The 22,625-nt window shown below is 43.6% G+C and overlaps 1 protein-coding gene across 2 annotated transcripts in view; it reads right to left on the reverse strand.

Moving 5' to 3' along the window:
* Positions 1 to 22,625, reverse strand: part of TMEM63C (transmembrane protein 63C) — a 537,448-nt gene that overhangs the window by 169,794 nt on the left and 345,029 nt on the right. For both annotated transcript variants that reach the window (XM_085626682.1, XM_085626681.1), the window contains 2 exons: positions 13,999 to 14,072; positions 11,707 to 11,787 (listed from right to left, as the gene is read on the reverse strand). In XM_085626682.1, the coding sequence (XP_085482808.1) occupies positions 11,707 to 11,787; positions 13,999 to 14,072 (155 nt within the window). The remainder of the gene's footprint in view (positions 1 to 11,706; positions 11,788 to 13,998; positions 14,073 to 22,625) is intronic.

The following is a 22,625-nucleotide window of genomic DNA, read 5'->3' on the forward strand; positions in this document are numbered from 1 at the left end:
TCACCAAAATGTTTTGACTGCGGCCCATTTTGAGATATGGCCCCATGAAGAAGCAGCCCACCGAGGCATCAGCATATCACCTTCGCAACTTGTGATACTGGCTCCAGGATTGCATCCATGTGATCTCGGAGAGGCACGGGTGTAACTTTTAGACTGTTCATGTATATTTTTGTGTACAGGACCTAGTACTCCTGCCCATTTCTGACGTTCTCAGTTGAAGAGCTAAATAACCTTTTTTATCATTGATTAGCAGCAAGAATCTAGCATGCAAAGCTATCCTGATCAGAGAAGACACAAAGACTGCAGTGTTGGTCTTAAATAGCACCTCTTGTCATTATCATTTTAACGACTGGACTGTCACATTGGGAGGAGCAACTTTCAGAGACAGGGTTCAATGGGAATGGCTCAGAAGTGCTTTCTCCAAACGTTTATACTGAGTTGTAGAATAAGGTCCAGCAGAAAAGCACTGGAGATATTTAACATCAACCGGTAGACACTGAGTTTTTAACACTGTTCTGTGACATCTACTCCATTTTGTGCACATGACATTAGGTAGCAGGGTCTGGCAGTCTCTTAATACACTAATTCTTTAAGTTAAGTACAGAATATCCCATGTGATACCCATTGGAATATGCATATTTCAGAGTAATCATTCTGGAAGAAGAATCTAGGTATTGATTTAGAATTGCCACATTTTCTAGAACGATGAAGTGTGCCCCAACGAGATTAGGAATCTTGGCACATATGCTATTTGCCGCCATTCTCTTCACATCTTCCCAGATGACGCATCTTAATCACCCTGGTGTTGGCTGCCCAAAATCAGGATGAATATTGTGATTTGCTCCAAGTCACATGAGTCTCTGCAATATACGGTTTGTAAACTATTTCAAAACATGGCAGCTAACTTGTCTAAATTTGTCTATTAGCATTGCTCTATCAAGTGGTGCGTTCAAATCAAAACAGTTAAACTCACTCACAAGTTATTAAACGTTTGGGTTTTTATAGTATTGCTGTTTGTTTCAAAATTATGATTCATAATAACCTTGTCTCCTGAAAATGTTTCCATATGTATCTGAATGTGCGAGATGCACATTCATCCACACAACAGTATTATGTGTTCTGCACATCAATGTTTGCATTCCTTTCTGAAAGCTATTAAGCACACAATGCAATCCAAAAGGGAAATTCATTTTCTCAAATTCTGGAAGTTACAACAAAGGATGCTTTGTATTGAATCATGCATTGAAGCTTCACCTTGGGATGTACTGGGCATATACACAGACCACATGACGAGGTGCTAACAGTCGCAAGCAAGGAGCGGTCAAAGGCGGTCTCTTATTGACCCATGTGAAGGATGTATTCACAGATCCACTTCATCTTTGAGCTGCAAAAAAGGATGTTTAATCCTTGTTTTTGTTTAAACGACTGCTTAAGTGCCTGATCTCATTTTGTTGCGCTGCTTATAAGGAAGAGATACTTAGCTGCACACACTGAATCCAGAACTGTGCCAACTGTACGTTGGTCAAGTTTCAATTTCATTTTCCTATAAAGTAGCTTTGTCAATGTTTTCATTCTCAAAATTTTCATTATGCCTGACTTTGCTTAGTTTGAGCCTTGATGGTTAATTCCTTTGCACTGGATGGGCATCATATGGAATAATGTTAACAGGGAGTCTAAATCAGTTATTTGCAAAGCGCTTATAATGCAACATCCCCAGAAAGTAAAAAACATTGTGCCGTTAGTTCCAATTAGTGGGTGCTGGGGTGAGGAGGTGTACTGGACATTTTACATTACAATCTTTCGGCATTCATCCAGGTAATGGATGCAGACACTAGAACTGGTTGGTTAGAATCCGGTTCAAAAGGTCTGAATAATCTTCTAATAAATGTATAAATATATGATTTAATATTCATGCATTTGCCTCTATATCACATTGTAGCAGTTTCATGTCTGGTTTGAAAAGCCATTACTGTTTGCATGGAAGTCTATGAAATAAGGGAATATTTTCCTTATTTATTCCTACATATACTTTCATGTCAGTGGCTTGAAACTTGTTAAGAATGCAAAATTGCTCTCCTGCAAGCTTTACATAGATCACTGACAGAATATCTGAATTCAAAATATTGCAATGTCAGAATATTGTGTCAAAAATACTGAGGACCAAAATATCGAGGAGGTAAATGCAAATATCTAAGTGTAGATTTACTGTTCTTACCTCCACATCTACGTACCTTGAAGATATACATATCTTCAAGGTACGTAGATGTGGAGTTATATATAGTATAACTTAACTTACCTATAGAAACTTACCCTTTACAATATTCTTGACACAATATTTTCCCCCACGATATTTTTGGTTCTGATATTTTGTGTAACCACACTTTGCATCAGACCACAGAGATAAATATTTTTCTGTTTATGAGACAGCAGAAAAAATGTGCTCTATTCAGAAGCTACTCGGTTCAGGGAGATCCCCCTCATTATTGTGGTGGTTATAACACTTTTGACGCACCTGTTGGTAAGTACTTAACATATATTAAAACACAGAATTTTTTAACACGATGTACCGAACCAATCTGGTGAGTTCTGCTTCACAACCCCATTCCAAGCCTTATCTAGTCTATGCTTTCAGCTGTGGGACAATCTTTTAACCATAGATCTCATTTTAAGCAGTTTTTGGGGGTCCATCAGGTAAGCCCCACCCAAGATGTTACAACAAACAAATGATGGACGGAATGCTGACAATGCAGACATTCTCCCCCAGTCAAGAGATCTGGGTTAAATCCATCGTTCTTTTGCCCACTACGCCACCCCAGTTCAGACATGGCCATATGCAAATCAGTCTTGACCCTGTGCCTCATGGGAACAGTCCAGCCCGAACTGCCAAGCCATGTCTTCCCTGGACCAGAATCAAGCATCCTAGGACCGGTTTCTGGCTATCAGCCGTCATCAGCCAGGATAGCTTGACTCCAGTGGCGTAGTGAGCACGGGTCCCACGTCTGGGAATACCCATCCCACTTAGGGCGAAAAGCGTTACAACAAACAAATGATGGACGGAATGCTGACAATGCAGACATTCTCCCCCAGTCAAGAGATCTGGGTTAAAATCCATCGTTCTTTTGCCCACTACGCCACCCCAGTTCAGACATGGCCATATGCAAATCAGTCTTGACCCTGTGCCTCATGGGAACAGTCCAGCCCGAACTGCCAAGCCATGTCTTCCCTGGACCAGAATCAAGCATCCTAGGACCGGTTTCTGGCTATCAGCCGTCATCAGCCAGGATAGCTTGACTCCAGTGGCGTAGTGAGCACGGGTCCCACGTCTGGGAATACCCATCCCAGACGTGGGACCCAGAACGATGGATTTAACCCAGATCTCTTGACTGGGGGAGAATGTATGCATTGTCAGCATTCCGTCCATCATTTGTTTGTTGTAACGCTTTTCGCCCTAAGTGGGATGGGTATTCCCAGACGTGGGACTCGTGCTCACTACGCCACTGGAGTCAAGCTATCCTGGCTGATGACGGCTGATAGCCAGAAACCGGTCCTAGGATGCTTGATTCCGGTCCAGAGAAGACATGGCTTGGCAGTTCGGGCTGGACTGTTCCCATGAGGCACAGGGTCAAGACTGATTTGCATATGGCCATGTCTAAACTGGGGTGGTGTAGTGGGCACAAGAACGATGGATTTAACCCAGATCTCTTGACTGGGGGAGAATGTATGCATTGTCAGCATTCCGTCCATCATTTGTTTGTTGTAACGCTTTCCACCCAAGATGTGTCGCTAAACTTAAGGATTTCCTACAGGGTGTTAACTCTGTTCAGGACACGTTATAACTCAGTATGGGATATTCGCTACAGTTGTCTTTGTATACTTTTGGAGAAAGTTGGTCAAGAAAGCTATACATGTTTTGTTACCCATGCAATTTTCATAAAACACAGCTCTCACTGTCAGCATCTATCTGTGTCAGTTTGTTGGTTGTAAATAATTTTTTCCTTTTTGGTGATTGACTTGTGCTCCGTTTTCTTGTCTTCCTCATTTTTTAGTTCTGCTTGTTCTAGGTCACACGAATGCCTGCAATATATGGAAAATGTTACTTACCCAGTATGCATCTGTTCTTGGCATGAGTAGATTCACATGCTTTGCATACTCCTGCCATCTAGTGTTGGGTCTGGATGTTTGCAAGTTGTTTCTTCGAAGAAGTCTTTCCAGTCACAAGGTAAAGTGACTCCTCCTTTCAGTGATAGTGCGCATGGGCATCGACTCCATTGTTAAATTGTTTTCCCGCACAAGGTGAGAATGGAGTTAGTGAGTGTAGAATAGAGATGTCCATGCATATGAATGTAATTTGAGAACTACTACAACCACAGGAGACCGGGGAGGCGAATGGGCGCATGTGAATCTACAGCTCTACATGGCAAGACCAGATGCTTATTGGGTGAGTAACATTTTCCATTTGAGGCATATCAGCTGTAGACCACATGCCTTGCATAGACTATATAGCAGTATACTCCCAAAGCGGTGGCTAACCTGTAGTGGTTGTAGTTGTTTGAAACAGTGTTTTAAGTACTGCTTGGCCTACATTTGCCTGTTGTCTGGCTAACACAGTTACACAATAGTGTGAATGTGTGCGGTGTAGACCATGTTGCTGCCTTACAGATGTTGGTTATGGGAATATTCCCTAAGAAGGCCATAGTAGCGCCTAACTTGCGAGTGGAATGTGCTCTATGGGGCAATATTAAAGTTATTTTTGCTTTGGCATAACATGTTTGGATACATTTTACAATCCATCTTGCAATACCTGACTTAGATATAGGATTGCCTTTGTGTGGTGGAGAAAAAGCAACAAATAGTTGCTTTGTTTTTCGAAAGTCTTAGGTTCTTTCTATATAATATAAGTAAAGCAGGTCTAACATCAAGTGTGTGTAGAGCTCATTCTGCTACAGAAACAGGATAAGGAAAGAACACAGGTAACTCAACTGATTGATATTAAAGGCAGAAACTACTTTAGAGAGAAATTTACAATTGTTTCGAAGTACCACCATATCTTTGTGAAGCTGAAAGAAAGGCTCTGGTATAGTTAATGCCTGAAGCTCAGCAACTCTCCTTAGTGAGGTTATTGCTATGAGGAAAGCAACCTTCCATGAGAGGAACTGTAACTGACATTTGTTCAAAAGGTGGACCCATTAGCCTTGTAAGGACTATGTTTGAGTTCCACGCTGATGCCGGGGGAACTCTTGGTGGTATCACCCTTTTTAATCCTTCTTTTTAAGCCTTTGATCACTAGTATCTGATTAGAGATAAGTGTTGTCTATTCTGCAAGTATGCAGCTACTGCTGCTAGGTGTAAATGAATGGATGTGTAAGCCAATCCAGATTGCTGTAAATGCAACAGATAACAAACTATGTTCTGTACAGAAGCATCAAGTGGATTGATATTGTTGTTATAATAGATAACAAACCGTTTCCCTTTTGCTGCATAAATTGCTCTAGTAGTAGGTTTTCTAGCTTCCTTAAGAATATTAATACAGTCTGGCGGTAGTTGTAAATAACCAAACTATGACTTTAGGAGCCAAATCGCTAGGTTGAGTTCTTTGGGATTTGGATGTCTGATTTCTCCATGGCTCTGAGTGAAGAGACTGGGTGTGAGATGTACCTTTTGATGTGGCACCACTGACAGTTCTAATAGGGTGGTGTACCATGGTTGACGAGCCCATGTAGGAGCTACTAAGATCATTGTGAGAGATGTTTGTCGGAGCTTCTGAACTAGTGATGGAATTAGTGGGAGAGGTGGAAAAGAATAGGCAAATATCTCTGACCAATTCATCAATAGAGCATTGCCTTTGGATAGATGGTGTGGGAACCTGGATGCCAAATTTGGGCGTTTTGCATTGTGTACTGTGGCAAAAAGGTTTATGTGTGGAAATCCCCAATGTTGAAAGTAGGGAAGAACAACTTGGGATGAAGTTCCCACTTGTGAACTTGCTGCCTGTGTCTGCTGAGCAGGTCGGCAATTTGATTGTTTACTCCTGGAAGGTGTTCTGCTAAGAGATCTATTTTGTGATGAATTGCCCAATTCCAAATGCTTTGTGCAAGGCGCGACAGCTGGAGAGAGTGTGTCCCTCCTTGTTTCTGCAGGTAGTACATTGCTGTCATGTTGGCTGTGCGGACTAGGACAGTTTTGCCTACAAGGTGATGTGAAAAGCTTTGAGTGCTAGGAACACTGCTAGAAGTTCTAGGTAGTTGATGTGGAGATATTTGTGATTCTCTGACCACAGCCCTTGTACTGTGTAATGTTGGAGATGGGCACCCCAACCGGTTAAAGATGAGTCTGCTGTCAGTACAGTCCGTGGAATCAGGTGTATAAAGGGCCGCACTTTTGAGGATTCCACCACTGCTGGGAGCGATGAGTGTGACCATCTATCAGCACTAAATCAGTTAATTGACCCTGTGACTGATGCACTAGACATTCTTGCAGAGGACAGAGGGGAGCCTTAAAGGGTTATGATTACAATGCAAGATGCCCTCATTCACAGCAGTTGCATGAAAACTCTGGCTGGTGATGTTTGATTGGATTGGAATTGCAGTGCTGGGGATTGAATAATATGAATCCTGGCTACATTGGGAGAGGCTAGAGCTTTGAGAGTGTTGAGGCAAGCTCCCAGATAAGACTGTACTTGTTCAGGGCACAGGTGAGATTTTTGTGCATTGATTGTGAAACCAAACTGATGAAGAAGGTGTACTGTTGCCGGAGTGTGTAATATACAGTTTTGGTAAGTGCCTGCTTTGATAAGCCAGTCATCTAGGTAAGGAAAGACATGTATACATTGTCTTCTGAGATGTGTGGCTACTACTGCGAGACATTTGGTGAACACTCTGGGGCCGTGGTGACGGCGAATGGAAGTACCTTGAACTGGTAATGTTTGCCTGTTATCACAAATCTGAGGTATTTGCAATGAGCCGGATGGATTGGAATGTGAAAGTAGGAGTCTTTTAGATCTAGAGTAGACATAAAGTCGCCCTGCTGTAAAAGGAGAAGAACTTGTTGAAGAGTCACCATGTGAAAGTGCTCCGACAGTATGTATTGTTTAACTCACCAAGATCTAAAATAGGTCTTAACGAGCCGTCCTTGTTGGGAATCAGAAAGTAAACGGAATAAACCCCTGACCCTTGGTACTGAAGTGGGACTGGTTCTTTAGCCCCTTTGAGTAATAGATATTGCACTTCTTGTTGAAGCTAGTGCTGGTGGTCTGGTGACAATTTGTGATATCAAGGTGGAATGTTTGGAGGATTGTAGATAAGCTCCAGGCAATAACATGTTGGCAAGCACCCATTTGTCGGTTATCAATTCCCAAATGGGGAGAAAATCTTGAAGTCTTCCTCTGACAGGTGTGGAATAGTCGGAGGGAAGTGTGGGAAAGTCACTGTTTGTTTGGGGAAGGGGAATTGCGGGGCGTAGTGTTTTAAGCCTCTGCCCTTGTGACTATTTCCCCTATAACCTCCTCTGAAAAATCCTCTCGTAAAAGATGATTGCGAAATACCCTTGTAGGAGGGAGTGTTTTGGTCTGTCCCTGTGGACTTTGACCCTTTCCTGTAAAAGGAGTGTCGAAAGTAACCTCTATTTGAGGGAGATTGAAGCGCTCCCATCGATTTTGCTACATCGATGTCTTTTTTCATTTTTTCGAGCGCTTGATCAGCTTCAGGCCCAAAAAGATGTTTCTTGTCAAAAGGTATATTGAGCATGGATTGTTGAACTTCAGATTTGAACCCTGAAATCCGTAACTATGCATGTCTTCAGAGTAGGATGCTAGTATTCACTCCACAAGCTTCAGTGTCTGCTGCATCTAGAGCGCATCTAATAGACGTGTTGGAAATTAGTTTACCTTCTTGAACTAAATCCTGAGCTTTTGCCCCATGCTCATCTGGGAGAAACTGTAGTAATTATTCCATTTCGTCCCAGTGGACCTTATCAGATCTTGCTAGGAGCCCTTGGGTATTAGCAATACGCCAATGATTACCTGCTTGCGCAGCTATACGTTTGCCAGAAGCATCAATAAGCTTTGAATCTTTATCTGAGGGAGGAGCATCCCCAGACGCCTGAGAATTAGCCAGCTTTTGAGCATTAGATACTACTAAGGACTCAAGTGGTAACTGACCTCTAATAAAAAAAGGATCTGTTGGGGAAGATTTGTATTTTTTATCTACTCTAGGAGTGAGGATTTTAGCACCTTCAGGATCTTTAAAAATGTCTTCTGGGTGCCTCAACATACCCTTAAGCATAGGCAGTGTCTGACTGGACTTATGTGTTCCTAAAGTGTCAAAGAAAAAGTCTTCCTCCAAAGACTTTTTTTATAAAGCTCCACCCCATGGTATTGTGCGGCTCTAGCAATGAACTCTTGATATGACAAATTGTCATCAGGTGGAGATGGCCTGGCAGGGTAAAGATCTGGGTCTCTCTCCTGTGGAGGATCGACTATGATTCGTCTAAGGATCTTCTGGTAACTGTACGTCATAATAATCAGTAACACCTGAATCAAGGTGAGGTGGAGGAGAGTGATGAGGTGTAATGTGTAAAGGATCAAGCTGTGGTGGAGAGCGAGGAGGAGGAGGAGATGGTAGTGTATGGAAAGGACTTGTACCCACATTTTTCTTCTTCAATGGAATAATATAAGGGCTGTCCTCATCTGAAAGCTTATGCTTGGATGGCGGTTTAGCGTGAATATGCCCAGTGTAAGGATGAATATAGAGCTTCTTCTGTTTCGGATCTGACTTAGGTGGTACAACATCTATGTTTGGATCCAGCTGCATTAAGGGCAGTTCTTTACTTTTCTTCACCAAAGGTTTCGGAGCGGAGCTGGAATGTCTTTTCGGCGCTGAAGATTTCGGTTCTGAGGAATGTTTCTTCGGTTTCGGTGTCTACGGTTTCGGCTTCAAACCGATTTTGGGCTCAGAACTCAAAGGTTTCAGCTTGGAAGTGGGTTTTGGCTGACTCGATCCCAAGCCGGAAGGCTTATCAGAGTGTTTTGGTGCTGAGCCGGAAGGCAGAGCATGAGAAACCTCTTCTCGGTGCTGACCTTGGCCTGAAAGCAGTGGGTGGCGCCGAACCCTTAGATTTTTTAGGGATGGTGGATTGGGGTGGGGAGGGAGGGGTCTTCCGTACTCACATCCCCTTGTCCCTGGGGTACATCGTCATCCGGGAGGACAATCTGCAACTCTAATTCGGAGTCAGGCGCAGCTGAGGCTTGCTCTTCTTTGGCCGCTAAGACCACCTTTTGCTCAGAGTCTTCGCCAAAGAGATCCGGTGTGTCGTCTAACTGCTGCCACTGTATCTCTCAACGTCAAGCCCGACGATCACGGAGAGTTTTCTTTGATCTGCAGAATCAGCACACGTCGCAGTCTTGTTCTTTGTGCTCTGGAGACCAGCACAAGTTACACACCTGATGCAAGTCCGCACGTGGATGCTTCGTGTGTCACAGAGGGCAGAATTTGAATGGAGTCCATTCCATCGACAAGGAGCCGGACCGACGCAGATAGGCCGGAAGGCCGCCCGCAAATCTTCTGATAGAAATGGAGATTTTTGATGATCGGGTTGAACCGTGGAGAAGGGAAACGCGTTTGAAAATAAGACGGTCGAGGGTAAAGTGTATTGTGCACCCAGGGGAACCCGAAGAATGATTCCTTAGTGGAGCGCAGCAATATACGTCCGAACCCGATGGCGGAAAAAAACAATCTAACAATGGAGTCGATGCTCATGCGCACAATCACCAAAAGGAAAATGTTACTCACCCAATAAGCATCTGGTCTTGCTGTAGATTCACATGCGCCCATCCGCCTCCCCGGTCTCCTGTGGTTGTAGTAGTTCTCAAATTACATTCATATGCATGGACATCTCTATTCTACACTCACTAACTCCATTCTCACCCTGTGCAGGAAAACAATTTAACAATGGAGTCGATGCCCATGCGCACTATCACTGAAAGGAGGAGTCACCTCACCTCGTGACTGGAAAGAATTCTTCGAAGAAAAACAACTTGCAAACATCCGGACCAAACACTAGATGGCAGGAGTATGCAAAGCATGTGATCTACAGCTCACATGCCTCGAACATATATATTTTTTTAGTTTTACATAGGGCAAACTTGACCCTAAAGTATCAGGTATCAGAGCGCTTTACATGAGCCCCAATTATGTTACACAAGGATGCATTCATTTGTGTTAGGCACAGGGAGATTAAGTGATTTGCCCAGAATCACAGAATGTTGAGCGTCATGGCCGAGACTCGAAACCGGTTTCCCAGATTTGAGATCGACCGCCCTAGCCAGTTATGCCACATCCTCTCCCCATTCTTCAATGATGTGTAAAGTTTTTCAAAACATGGCAGAGTCATTCATAACTTCATGGACCCTTCAAGTGGGTAACGCTTGGACTGCAGGTTTGTAGTAACCAAGTTCCATATTCAGTTTGACTACTAGCGCATTGCGAGGAATTGGCTGCAAGTGCCTCTTAGAGCAGAGGTCCGATCATGAAAATAAACACGGAGGAATTTCGTCCAGAGTGGAGATGCTGAGGTAAAGAGAGATCCATTTCTAGGCTTTTGTGGGCTGCTAATACATGTACAGGCATCAGAGGATCAGCTCCAAAAAAAAAAAAACACCATGCATTATACAGGTTAGTTTCCAGACGTAAGATTTCAAAAGGGTTGAGTGCGTTTATCACACAATCTTGGACATTCCAGACTGCTTCAAGAACTTCCATGGTACAGCAGTGGATGATTTCAGGTAAGTCCACGTTTATGAATGAGCATTAACCTTTAGTGCAGGGAGAGCACCAATGCCAAACCTTCACCCATTGCTCAGAATAGAGGGAACCTGGGGAGCTGCCAATATTTATTTCACTCTCCCGAAAGTGCAGGTTCACTAGAAGGTTGGATGAGCCACAGGTCTCTCCTCAGTGTGGATTCTCCCCAGCCCACTTCTATTACCCTGGCATTGGTGCTGGTTCTCTCCAACGCACTCTCACTACTGCAACCACTTGGTCCTCTCTTTAGATACACCCACCTCTACCACTCTCCCGTCACTGAAGAACGTACCTTGACGCATTCCTCCATTTCAAACACTCTTATCATTGCGGATTCTATCAACGCACACCTATTGTATGTCCTCACTGAGGGTAGACTTCACTTATGCTAAGACTTCTATGACTTTTTACTCTTTAAATGGATAATCTGGCCACAAATATCATTCTCTTTATCTGAGGCAGTCTCTTCAGACATGCTCCTTTCACTTCTTACACACAAGTGCTGGCGAAAACACCAGACCCAAGTGCGCTACAAACAAATAGGCTGGCAGCTGCCACTCAACAACTCACCTTCCAGTTTTGTAAAATGCAACAAGACCAAGTACTTTATTAGCAATGACAAGTCAGCCAAATGTTATCAAAGTAAATAACCAAGTATACAGAACAATGCAGAAATCACTATATGATCTTTACCATATCCGACTGTGATGTAGGTAGCATTCTTAAGTGCCTGAACTCATCTCGAGACACACATTTGACATCTTACTCCTTGGTGCAAAAACACCACCGCTAACTGTACACTCTAAATATCTAGCCCATTCCTATCATTCCCTCCTGAGAGAGGACTGGCGAGTTCACTCACGTGAAATTCAAATGTTTGTTGACAATCATGACTCATGAAGCTACTCACCTTTGGGCGTCCAACCTCATAAGACTTCGCACATCAAAGCAGAACTGGACATCAGTGACTGTGCAGCTGGGATACGCCTCACTGTGAAAAAACGAAAAAGGCTGAGAAGGTCTGGGGACTCTTGCTCTGTAAGCAACAATGGCAGGGGTCTGAACAAGCTTGTTTTGGCTATAATGAAAAGTTTAACTAGGAGAACAGGGGAAACCTGCCTAGCGGAAAGGACATCATACATGTAGAGAACAGATTAAGTGTACTCATTTAGTACTGAACCAGTCTCATGTAAGCCAACAGAGCCATTGCCCACCTGCAGCAATGGACCAGTCTCAAGCAGCAATGGACCAGTGTCAAGAAGGCAATGGACCAGTGTCAAGAAGGCAATGGAACAGTGTCAAGAAGGCAATGGAACAGTGTCAAGAAGGCAATGGAACAGTGTCAAGAAGGCAATGGACCAGTGTCAAGAAGGCAATGGACCAGTGTCAAGAAGGCAATGGACCAGTGTCAAGAAGGCAATGGACCAGTGTCAAGAAGGCAATGGACCAGTGTCAAGAAGGCAATGGACCAGACTCAAGCAGCAATGGACCAGACTCAAGCAGCAATGGACCAGACTCAAGCAGCAATGGACCAGACTCAAGCAGCAATGGACCAGACTCAAGCAGCAATGGACCAGTCTCAAGAAGCAATGGACCAGTCTCAAGAAGCAATGGACCAGTCTCAAGCAATGGACCAGACCAGACTCAAGCAAAGGGCCATGCTCTAATTCACAGTCAGCTGTAGAACAAGCAATAGTACTGTGGATCACCAAGACTAGCCTGCCAATGTCCCTTATGCTCTTATAAAAGAACTTGGAAGAAGTGTGAAATACTTAGATCCAGTAAGTCGGTAATGTGTCTGCAGTATAGATATATGTACAACCTATAGATTCCAGGTTTGGATCCCAACAGATTAGACTCCGCCCATAGTGTCTGAAAAACTGCTACCTTTGAGATGGGTATTAAAGAGCCTGATGCTTTCAGTGCTCAGACACCTCCTACAATTGTGTAAGCACTTTTTAGAAAACTTTTTAGAATTTTTTAGTGCTCAATTGAAACACAGGTTTTCTTTGTGCCCAGTGGTGAGGTAAACACTGACTAATGAATAGAATAGGTGGATTATATTTATGGTTTGTATACATGTACCAGAGTTGGGATCAGGGATGGGCAAGGTATGTCCACCTTAGTCAGCGGACAGCGGGTAAGACTGAATATAGTGGTGCAATGTCAAGGGCATTTTCTCATTTGTAAGGGTTGTGGCCCCATGCAAATGCCTTAACCCCTGCATCCACTGAGTATTATCAAAGTGAATGCAGGTGAAACAGGCTGCTGCGCATCACATGAACTATGCAGCAGCATGGACATGGTGTACAGTTTTGTGCCCAACGACCGTGCCTTTTCGAAGGGCTGAGATTCCAGGGACCCCACAGCCATTCCTCCACCCACCGGTGATTGCAGCCTCACAAAGCACCTGCCAGCGGGGAATCCTTATCCCCTCTTGAAAAACAGATTGGTACACTGGTAGTGAGAGAAAGAACTGAGGTTGCAAGCAGTGAGTCACTGTCGTGCTCTCCTCAGTACATGCATGAACTCAGGACCTCACGCCTGGGCTGGCGAGTATATTTTCTTCTGTGATGTGGTGCACATCCAATTAGTATGCCCGCAGCACAGACCAGTGCAGTGTGCCAGTTTAGCCTGCTAAGGGCTCAGGTGGCAACAGCTATCTCACTACTGACATGGCCTTTTCCCATGCCAACTACCTTGAAGTGCAAGCTCTCCGATGCAAGCTCTCCAACACAGTCCCCACACAGTGCCTGACAGTACAGGGTGATGAATATCATATGTTACTAGTTGCGTAAAGTTCAATAGTGGTAGAATCGCCTAGTGTACTGTATACATGAAATCAGAAAGCAATCGTTCTTTCTAGGAAGGTGCTGTGACTGACTGCCCTCTGGACATGCCGAAATAGCTCATCGACTCCAGCTTGTACTTAGGTCAGTGCTCAGCATGCAGGGGAACGCCCTTGTCTTCCCAATTCTTACTTCAAACTTCCCAGCTTTTGGTTAATGAAAAATACCAGGGTAACATGATGTTGCATCTTCACCCAACCACATGGCTGTAAAGCAGACTGGAGATTAAACCAATGGCCAGGGAGGAGCACAGGAAAATGCTATCTTCATCCCATAAATGACAAGCCCTTCTGAAGTGTGAAATAAGTTTGAGACTCACTTGTAAGTTGCGAGGATAAAGGTTCATTACTCACTGGAAATGTTTAATGACTAGGGAGGGGTCTGTAATCTCCTTTGGCATCTGGGTAATCATCAGGGTTCTGGCAACCTGCAGGAAGGAAACCAGAAGGAAAAGTTACAAATGATGAAAAGATTATGGGGTATATTAGGGTCACAGAAGTTATTAGGTTCCATGTTGGCCAACATCATCACCTGGACATACTATGGGTTTCAGTACACACTGATCGACATGTTCTATAGGGCTGCCTTTTGAGTATATATTTAGCTGTATTAATAGAGCGGCGTTCCTGTTCAATAATGTACTCTAGATATTTATATAGGACTGATCCATAAGTTACTTTAGGTGTCGGACCATTGTGGGACTTGAGCTGCCGGCAGTTGATTAGAACGTATAAAGATTAAACATAGAATTTCTGCTGGACTATGTACACATGTAATCAGTCGCACTTCATCTACAAGACAATTGTCACTTCTTCTACCTGTACCCACACTACACCTCCAGCCAAGGAAGTATAAGTGGCCAACTTGCAGTCTTCTGCTGTCAAATTATGTGATATTTTCCTACTATCTATACATGGAACCTGCATGTTTTTTTCACTCTCATAGACGGGTGGCTCCTGCCCCTTATTTCTCTAGAAACATAGGGCCACATGCTTGAAGCTATTTTGTGTTCACAAACAGGTCGATTCGCAGAATCGGCCCGTTTGCAAACGCAAAAAAAAGGCTTTTCCTATGTACCAAGCTCTAATTTGCGATTCGGTATCCTACTGAATCGCAAAATGGGTTTGAGATTCGGTATTAGGAAGGGGCATGTTTGAAGTGTCCCTTCCTAATACCGAATCGCAGCGGTATGTATGAATGTTTTGCAACCAAATACCACTTACAAAACATTTGCAGTTTACCATCAGATCCAATTTGTGAATGGAGGCGAAAACCTTTTTTTAAGAGAGACCACTGTCTGCTCTTGAAAAATGAAAAAAAAATTCTTTTAAACACAACCTGTTTTCCTTTAAGGAAAAAGAGCTGCATTTAAAAAAATGATTGCTTTATTTAAAAACAATCACAGACATGGTGGTCTACTGACCGCAGCAGGCCACCATCTCCTGTGAATTTAGCGATTCCTAATGGGTTGCAAATTGAGACCTACATCATTAATATTAATGAGGTAGGTCGATTTGTGACCCCCTAGGAATCGCTAAAGGAAACTCATGGAGTTTCATACATTAGGAATAGCGATTACCTTATTGCGATTCGCAGAAAATCGCAATTAGGTAATAACTATTCTTAATATTGATACATGTGGCCCATAGTGACTTCCCATGAGCCCCTAGAAATTTCTAACTCTTGTAAGGAGAGGAATGAGTGAGGACAGGTAGGGTGTTATCATTATGGGATGCTGGACTCCGATAGGGGTTTCAACAAAATGGCTGCTACTGTCTTGATCAAGTAGCTGAGAGTCAGCTGCAACCACCTTAAGTGCCATTTTTAGGTCTCACCTGGCGAAGAGCAGCACATGCGCAGCTCTCGTCAGAGAGACCTTTTGGAATCGATTCTGCCGAAGGCTTGCATGCACGCGCCTGCATGGACAAAGATGGCTCCTCTCGCCATCTGTCCAATGCAGACAGCATGCGCGTGCCCCTACAGACTGTGGACAGTCCGCCCCCATCTTGTTCACGCCGGCTTCCTTCAACTCTGGCTCCGGCGAGCTTTCACTTTAAACAGTGCGCGCGCGACGGTCCCAGAGTTGAAGGAAGCCGGCGCAGGAGACAAAGCCTCGAGCAGCGCCAGCTTCCTCCCTGTCACAAAAACATTGTTACAGAACATAAGCAACACCACAACCTCACTGGAGACTGTGTCTGTAAATAAAAACATTGCATCCTTCTGTTCTTTTCTTTTTGCATGCGCCGTGTATCAGAATAATTTTCAATGCATTTGAAAAAATAAGTTACTTTGACGCACTTAAAATGCCCATTCAGTGATGCACAATACGGGGCAATTGGTATTTCATGTCCTCTCTTTTTTACTCCTTCTCCTTTCGCTCGCGGGATTAAATCCATAATTTTAACAAATTTGATGTGAATTTGAGCGCGCTCACCTGTAAACAGAGCATCTGAGGTGATGCGCTCTTGTGCGTGCGCCCTGAAAATAACACGCGCCAGGCATTCTTAGCTGCCGTCTTATTTAGCTCAAAATCGAACTCTGTGGGGGTTTCAGACCTTTTGTTGCATGGTCTGGATTTAATTTTAAAAAAAAACCAGAGATGCACACTACAGCAGCGCCCAAGTCCCACGGATTGCAAAGTCTCTCTCTCGCTCTCAACCCCCCCCCCCCCCGCCTGCCTCTGCTTGTCTGTCATTGGGAGAGGGGTGAGGGTGGTTTCAACTGCCACTTTGTGTCCTCAGCTCCCATCAAAGCCATAGTTGTTGCTTATTTATCTTACGCTACTAACAACCACAGACAAAGCCAATGGTCCTGGCTTGTTGTAGGTGTAATGTTATTTGTTGTATTATAGATCTGTGTGCAATGACAAACAGCAAAATACCAGTCGGCCGCTCACTAAGCAATGCACAGATTTTAAGCTTAGGTGTTTTAAGCCACTCCCATAATTACATCGGCCACGCCCCTTTGAGAGACCCCACCCCCCTCCCCCGTTTGTTCATTCCACTTAAACCCCTGTTTGTGATATTTAGAGAGCACACCGACAGCTGCAGGTTTCATGGACTGTGCTCTGGGCATTCATTTCCACACAAAGATTGAGAGTCAGCATTGAATCCGTAGCTGCCTAACGCCGCAGAGTTGCTGTATTTTTGATTTTCCAAATAGACTGAGTTGCAGTACCATGTGACAGTGCTATTAAATGCATTTATTTTCCCTGGATTCCAGTCCAATCCAGCTTCACCACCCGCGTGTCACTCCTGCAGGAGAGTTATTTATGTCTTACACATTCCCCGCTCAATGTTTTGAAAAGATATTCGACAGGCAAGTTTAGACGGCAGTCCTATACTCACGCAGAAGGCAGTGCGATGTGCAACTGAAGAAATGCGGCACTATATTTAAACAAGCATTAAAAATGCAGTAGGTCTCGCCATTTATTAAGTTAAAGCCATTTGCTTTGCTATACAATACCATTAGCAAAGCAAATGGCTTTAATTTAACCAAAGGAGAAACCTGTTGCATTTTCAATGCTTGTTAATACAGTAAGCAACTGTCTATAGTTCTCTGTTTGAATGTCATCAGCTCTTGATATTATATGGGTTATTCTTCAAAGAAGTATTTCCCCATACGGAACAAAAAATGGCACGTTTCTTGTCATGGGATGTTTATAAACGAGTAAAATTTTAAGTCGGTAGTTTTGCTTCAAAGCTTACTGCAGACCACCAAGTTGAGGGTAAAGCATCGAGACAGAGGGCGCAGATTAATTGGGCGATGCTTGCTGAAACATATCTCTTTAGACATCTTCTGAACTAACACAAGGAGACACCTGCGCTTCAGATGAAGGGCACGAAACACCAAAGGCTGACTGGCCTTATGGAGGTGTCCACCTCATCTTATGTTAAAACGTCAGCTCGTCAAAGAGTACGGGCTGTCAAGTGGAACGCAGGTGCTTGCCTCAATGATGGCTTTCAAATTTAGTCAACAGACTTTGGAACCCAGTTCTCTTTTGTAGACGCACAGGAGGGTTTGGGTTGACTCAGCCCCAAAAAAGACATTGCTGAGCTCCTGGGAAATGTAGTGAGGGATCCTGATTCAGAGCATGTATTGAGGACAATATGATCTTGGTGGCAAATGGCCAGGCGGGCAAAAGCATTTTGCAAGCATTTGAAGTTGGAAATGTTTTTGCAACTTTCTAGCCATGTCCCAGAAGCATCTCATGAATTGGCCTATTAAAATGTTTCACTGTGCCTTTGATGTCATTAAATGAGGGTCTGCCAATGACATCACAAGCAGCAACTGAAATGAAAACAAAACAAGGGCATCAGTTATATAAACATTTCGACTTGATCCTTTCTATCAATGTAAACAGATGAATTGACTGTCACATTTAAAAACAATGAAGTTGGTTGAATGTAAGCCCTTGGCGATGCTCTCACATTTACTAATTTTTGAGTAAGAGAATATCTGGTTCAAAGGGAGGAGTAACTAAATCCATTCTTGCTCCTTCACAAATTTTATGCAAGGTTCAAGTGCTACAGAGAGTAACAACCTTCCAGGAAAAATTACTATTTCGGCTACTAGATAACAAAGGAGTAGAACAAGTTTAACATCAAACTTTACCGCATTTTTCACGTTTGAAAAATGAAGCAAATTCACGTTGTCATTATAGCCGACTATTTCATATTCGTGCAGAAATAGTTTTTATCTGATTTCTCAGGAAGGACATTTTGGTAATTTCAGACACCTGAAGAGTAAGGAGATGTTGGGGATCTTTGAGACTAATTTGCTGCAGTGTCTAAGAGGTGCTGAAACCCAACACATGCATACCCTTTATATGTATTTTCTGCATTCTACCATTACTTTTTGGAACACGCTGGGTATGGGACTTCTTTGTGGCTTTATTAACAGTTTTCGTTAATGGTCGCCGAAATCACAGAACTTGGTAATGTGTAAATGGAGCAACTTCTCATAACATCTGCAGTGTATGGCATCCATTGAAAGGGCAAGCATATGGAAAAGATGGGGCATGCAAGGAGGAAAGGTGGTGGAGTAATTATGTACAACCAGCTGCTATATAATTCTCACATCTCCTGCTCTCCTTGCACACTAGCTCTACACATGATGTGCCCTGCTTAGCAGAGTGGGAATAAAGTGGGACACGGACAGGTGGGTGGAGTGCATGAGTTTATGGTGTGCGAATCAGTTTCTGCAAGTTGTGTCAGTGGATTATCTGCTGTAGTGGAATGATGCTTTAGGAAGCTTTTGGGTCTGACCTTTCATCAGATGCTGGAAATATGGGGGACAAAGTGTAGATGGAATAGAATAACATTTGTAAAACGCGCTAAAAAACCTGAAGGCACCAAAATGCTAGTACAGGTTAGGAAAACTTCAGTGGTAACCAAGGAACTACACTCATGGATGGGAAGAAAACAAGTTACTTACCTGTAACTACAGTTATCCAGTATTGGTATCTTTCATAGATTCACATGCCTGAATCATTCCCCGTCGCCGAGGCGGGAGTCCCACGGTAAATACAAAAGTAGTGCCAAGAGTAAATAATAGTAGTAGGCTAAAAGAAAAAGCCTAAGGCCCAAGTCTTAGTAGCCTATCTACATCATTATAGAAAAAAGAACCAAAGATTGGTCCCAGCCAATCAGCTGCCAGCACCCTCCAGAACCTTCGCAGCAGAGGCAGTTCTCCTCAGATTTTCCTAGCACAAGTGAGAAGTAAGTATACCGGATATAGAGAACTGACTAGCCGGGGAGGAGGGTGGGTGCATGTGAATCTATGAAAGATACCAATACTGGATAACTGTAGTTACAGGTAAGTAACTTGTTTTCTTATCCAGTATTGGGGTATCTTTCACATGCCTGAATCAGAGTAGTAAGCAGTATAACCATATACTGTCGTTTGCGGATGGTGGGAGACACTGGTTCATAACCTCCCAAATAGCATCCTCGGTGCTTGAAAAAACACATCTTTCTTTCTTTTTTTGTTTTTTTAAAGAGTAGTCTTAAAGGAAGCAAAGCTATATCCAAGTATTAGCTATTATATATATATATATATTTATATATATACACAAATATTTAAAATCTTGCAGATATATAAATCTGTACATTTGCATGAATATTAAAGAATGGAATAATACATAAAAGGGCAAAGTATCTGAGTCTGGTCTTAATGAAAGAGATGGCATAGAACAGCCTGTCCAACCTCTGCATCATCTTGATGCGAAAATTGAAGACAGTGATGCTTCGTCGACGTGTGGACATTTTTACATGTCGCAGCACGACATATTTTCCGGAGTTACTTCAGCAAACAAAACTGTCGAAGTCGATACTGTTCTTGTTGAATGAGCTTTGACTTTCCTCTGCAAAGGTCTGTTAGCCTTGTCATGGCAGAAATGAATAGCAGATGCCAGCCATCTGGCTATTGTTCCGCTTTGTTACAGCATCTCCAAGAGTTGCTTGACCATTCGCCACAAACAGCCGGTTGGATCGTCTGATATCCTTAGTTTTCTGTAGGTAGAGTTTAAAACAGTGTGTAACATCCAGCGAGTGTAATGTTCTTTCAGCTGGAGTGGATGGATCCGGAAAGAATGTTTTTAATCTTACTGGTTTGTTCAAGTGAAATTTTATGGTACCTTAGGAAAGAACCTGGGATTTGTTTGAAGGGTTACATAGTCCCGAGCAAAATGTAAAAGGGGGTTCATTTATAGTGAAAGCTTGGATTTCACTAACCCTTCTTGCAGAGGTAAGAGCCAGTAAATGGGCAACCTTCCAAGTGAGGAATTTGAGATCAGCTTTATGGATAGGCTCAAATGGACGCCACATTAACTGCACTAGCACAGTGTTGAGTTCCCAATCTGGATGGGTGCTCGCACTGGAGAGAAGGCTCGGAAGATTCCTTTCATAAATTGTTTGATAAGTAAAGGCGAGCAGAGAAAAGGGAATTTTGAGCATTTCCTGAATCTAGAAAGTGCAGCAAGATGTACTTTGACCGGTGAAAAAGTAAGCCCAGACTTGGCTAGAGAAAGCAGATAATGGAGAACTTGTTCTGCAGTAGCTTGAATTGAGTGAATATTATTTGCCTCACACCAACAGCAAAATCGGTTCCATTTGAAGCGATACGTTTTTTGATTGTGCTTTGGGCACGAGATTTGGCCAATATTTCACGACAGTCTTGTGAAATGTTGAGGTCCTTGAACTCTAAGAAATCAGGAGCCATGCATGCAAGTGCAGTGACTGTGGGTCCGGATGAACCACTTGGCCTCCGACCCTTGACAACATCATAGGCGTCCGCAGTAGGCAAATGGGTTTGCCTCGAGACAATAGTAGAAGTTCCTGGAAGCAACGTTGTCTTGGCCAACGGGGTGCAATCAGAATTAGACTGCAACCTTCCAGCTTCATCTTGCGGAGCACCTTCGGTATCAATGGTATTGGGGAAAAGCGTACACACCAATCCCTGATCCCTGTTGAGGGAACCTGCTGGCATAATATTGACATTCTTTGTTCTCTCGTTGTGAATAAGTCCAGGGCTGGCTTACCCCAAGCTTGGAACACTGTGTTCGCCTGTTCCTTTTCCAGCTTCCACTCCTGACAGTCCGACTGAGACGTGCTCAGCGTGTCCGTCAGGGTATTGAGGAGACCCCTGACGTGTTTGGCTCTCAGGGCATCTCGTGGAAAGTGACCTATTCCCACAATTCCTAAGCTTCTTGCGAGAGCATAGCTGATTTGTATCCTCCTTGTTTGTTGATATAATACATGCTGATGGTATTGCCAGTCCGGACTAGCACCGACGAACCCTTAATCCTCGGGAGGAATGCTTGGAGAAAACAGAAAAACGGCGCGATGCTCAGCCTGTTGATCTGCTGTTGTTTTTATCTTTGAGATCAAATCCTGCAGATGACCTCCCCATTCTTCCATGGAGGTATCGGTCATTAAAACGAAATATGGAATGGTCTATAGGAACGTGAGACCCTGGGTTAGATTCTCTGTCTGCGACCACCAATGTAGAGAATTTATCGTGTGCGGCGTGACCTTGATGGTATCGTCAAACAAATCCATGGCTTGTTGCCATTGAAGTTGCGGTTCCTCCTGAAGAGGTCGCATTTTGAGCCGTACCAAGGGTATGAGATGTATCATTGAAGAGCACATCCTCAGGAGCGAAGCGAACATTCGGACTGAAACTGGCCTTTTTTTTTTTTCTTCAAATTAACCTTGCCAATTTTTGAAGATGCAGTTGCCGACCAAGTGACCAGAATGCGTTGCATTGGACATGACTTGGAGAGGACGTAACTGATTTGCTGTCGTTGAGAAACAGCCTCAGAGAAGAGAAGAGATGGATACATTCTGCTGTGGCAATCTTGGTTTCATGTTCTGAAGGACCTTTGAGCAGCCAATCGTCTAGATAAGGGAACACTTGTATTCCTCGAGATCGCAATGCTGCTGCCTCTGGTGCCAAGCACTTCGTGAAGGTTCTTGGTGCCAATTTCAGCCCAAACAGGAGCACTTTGAACTGATAATGGGCGCAAGGCACTTGAAAGCGAAGATATTTGTGATGTTTGGGGTGGATAGGTATGTGGAAATACGCATTTTCCATAGCCAGAGAAGCCATAAAATCTCCTTTGTTTAAACAACTCAAAATCTCATGACGACGAGGGGGACCCCTGGGCAGAGTAATAGGTGGCTGTTTGATGAATTCCAGGGTGTGGCCATTGGTTACTAGGTCTAGAACCCATTGGTCTGATGTAATTTCCTGCCACTTGTGAACAAAGCTGATATCTTCTGGCCCACGGGTAAGAAGGGTAAAATGGTTGGTGCCCTATGGAGATCACTGCTTCCTGTTAGCGTCTCGGCCTTGATACTGCGATCTCTTTCGACCACCCTGACGGGAGAAACTAGCCGTAGACTATTGACGGTATGATGTCTGGCTGTAAGGCTGCACTGGGATTGATACTGCCTATTCTGTTGGTTTTGGTATCCTC

This window comes from Triturus cristatus, chromosome 9, assembly GCF_964204655.1.
Source record: "Triturus cristatus chromosome 9, aTriCri1.1, whole genome shotgun sequence".
In the NCBI taxonomy this organism is placed as follows: domain Eukaryota; kingdom Metazoa; phylum Chordata; class Amphibia; order Caudata; family Salamandridae; genus Triturus; species Triturus cristatus.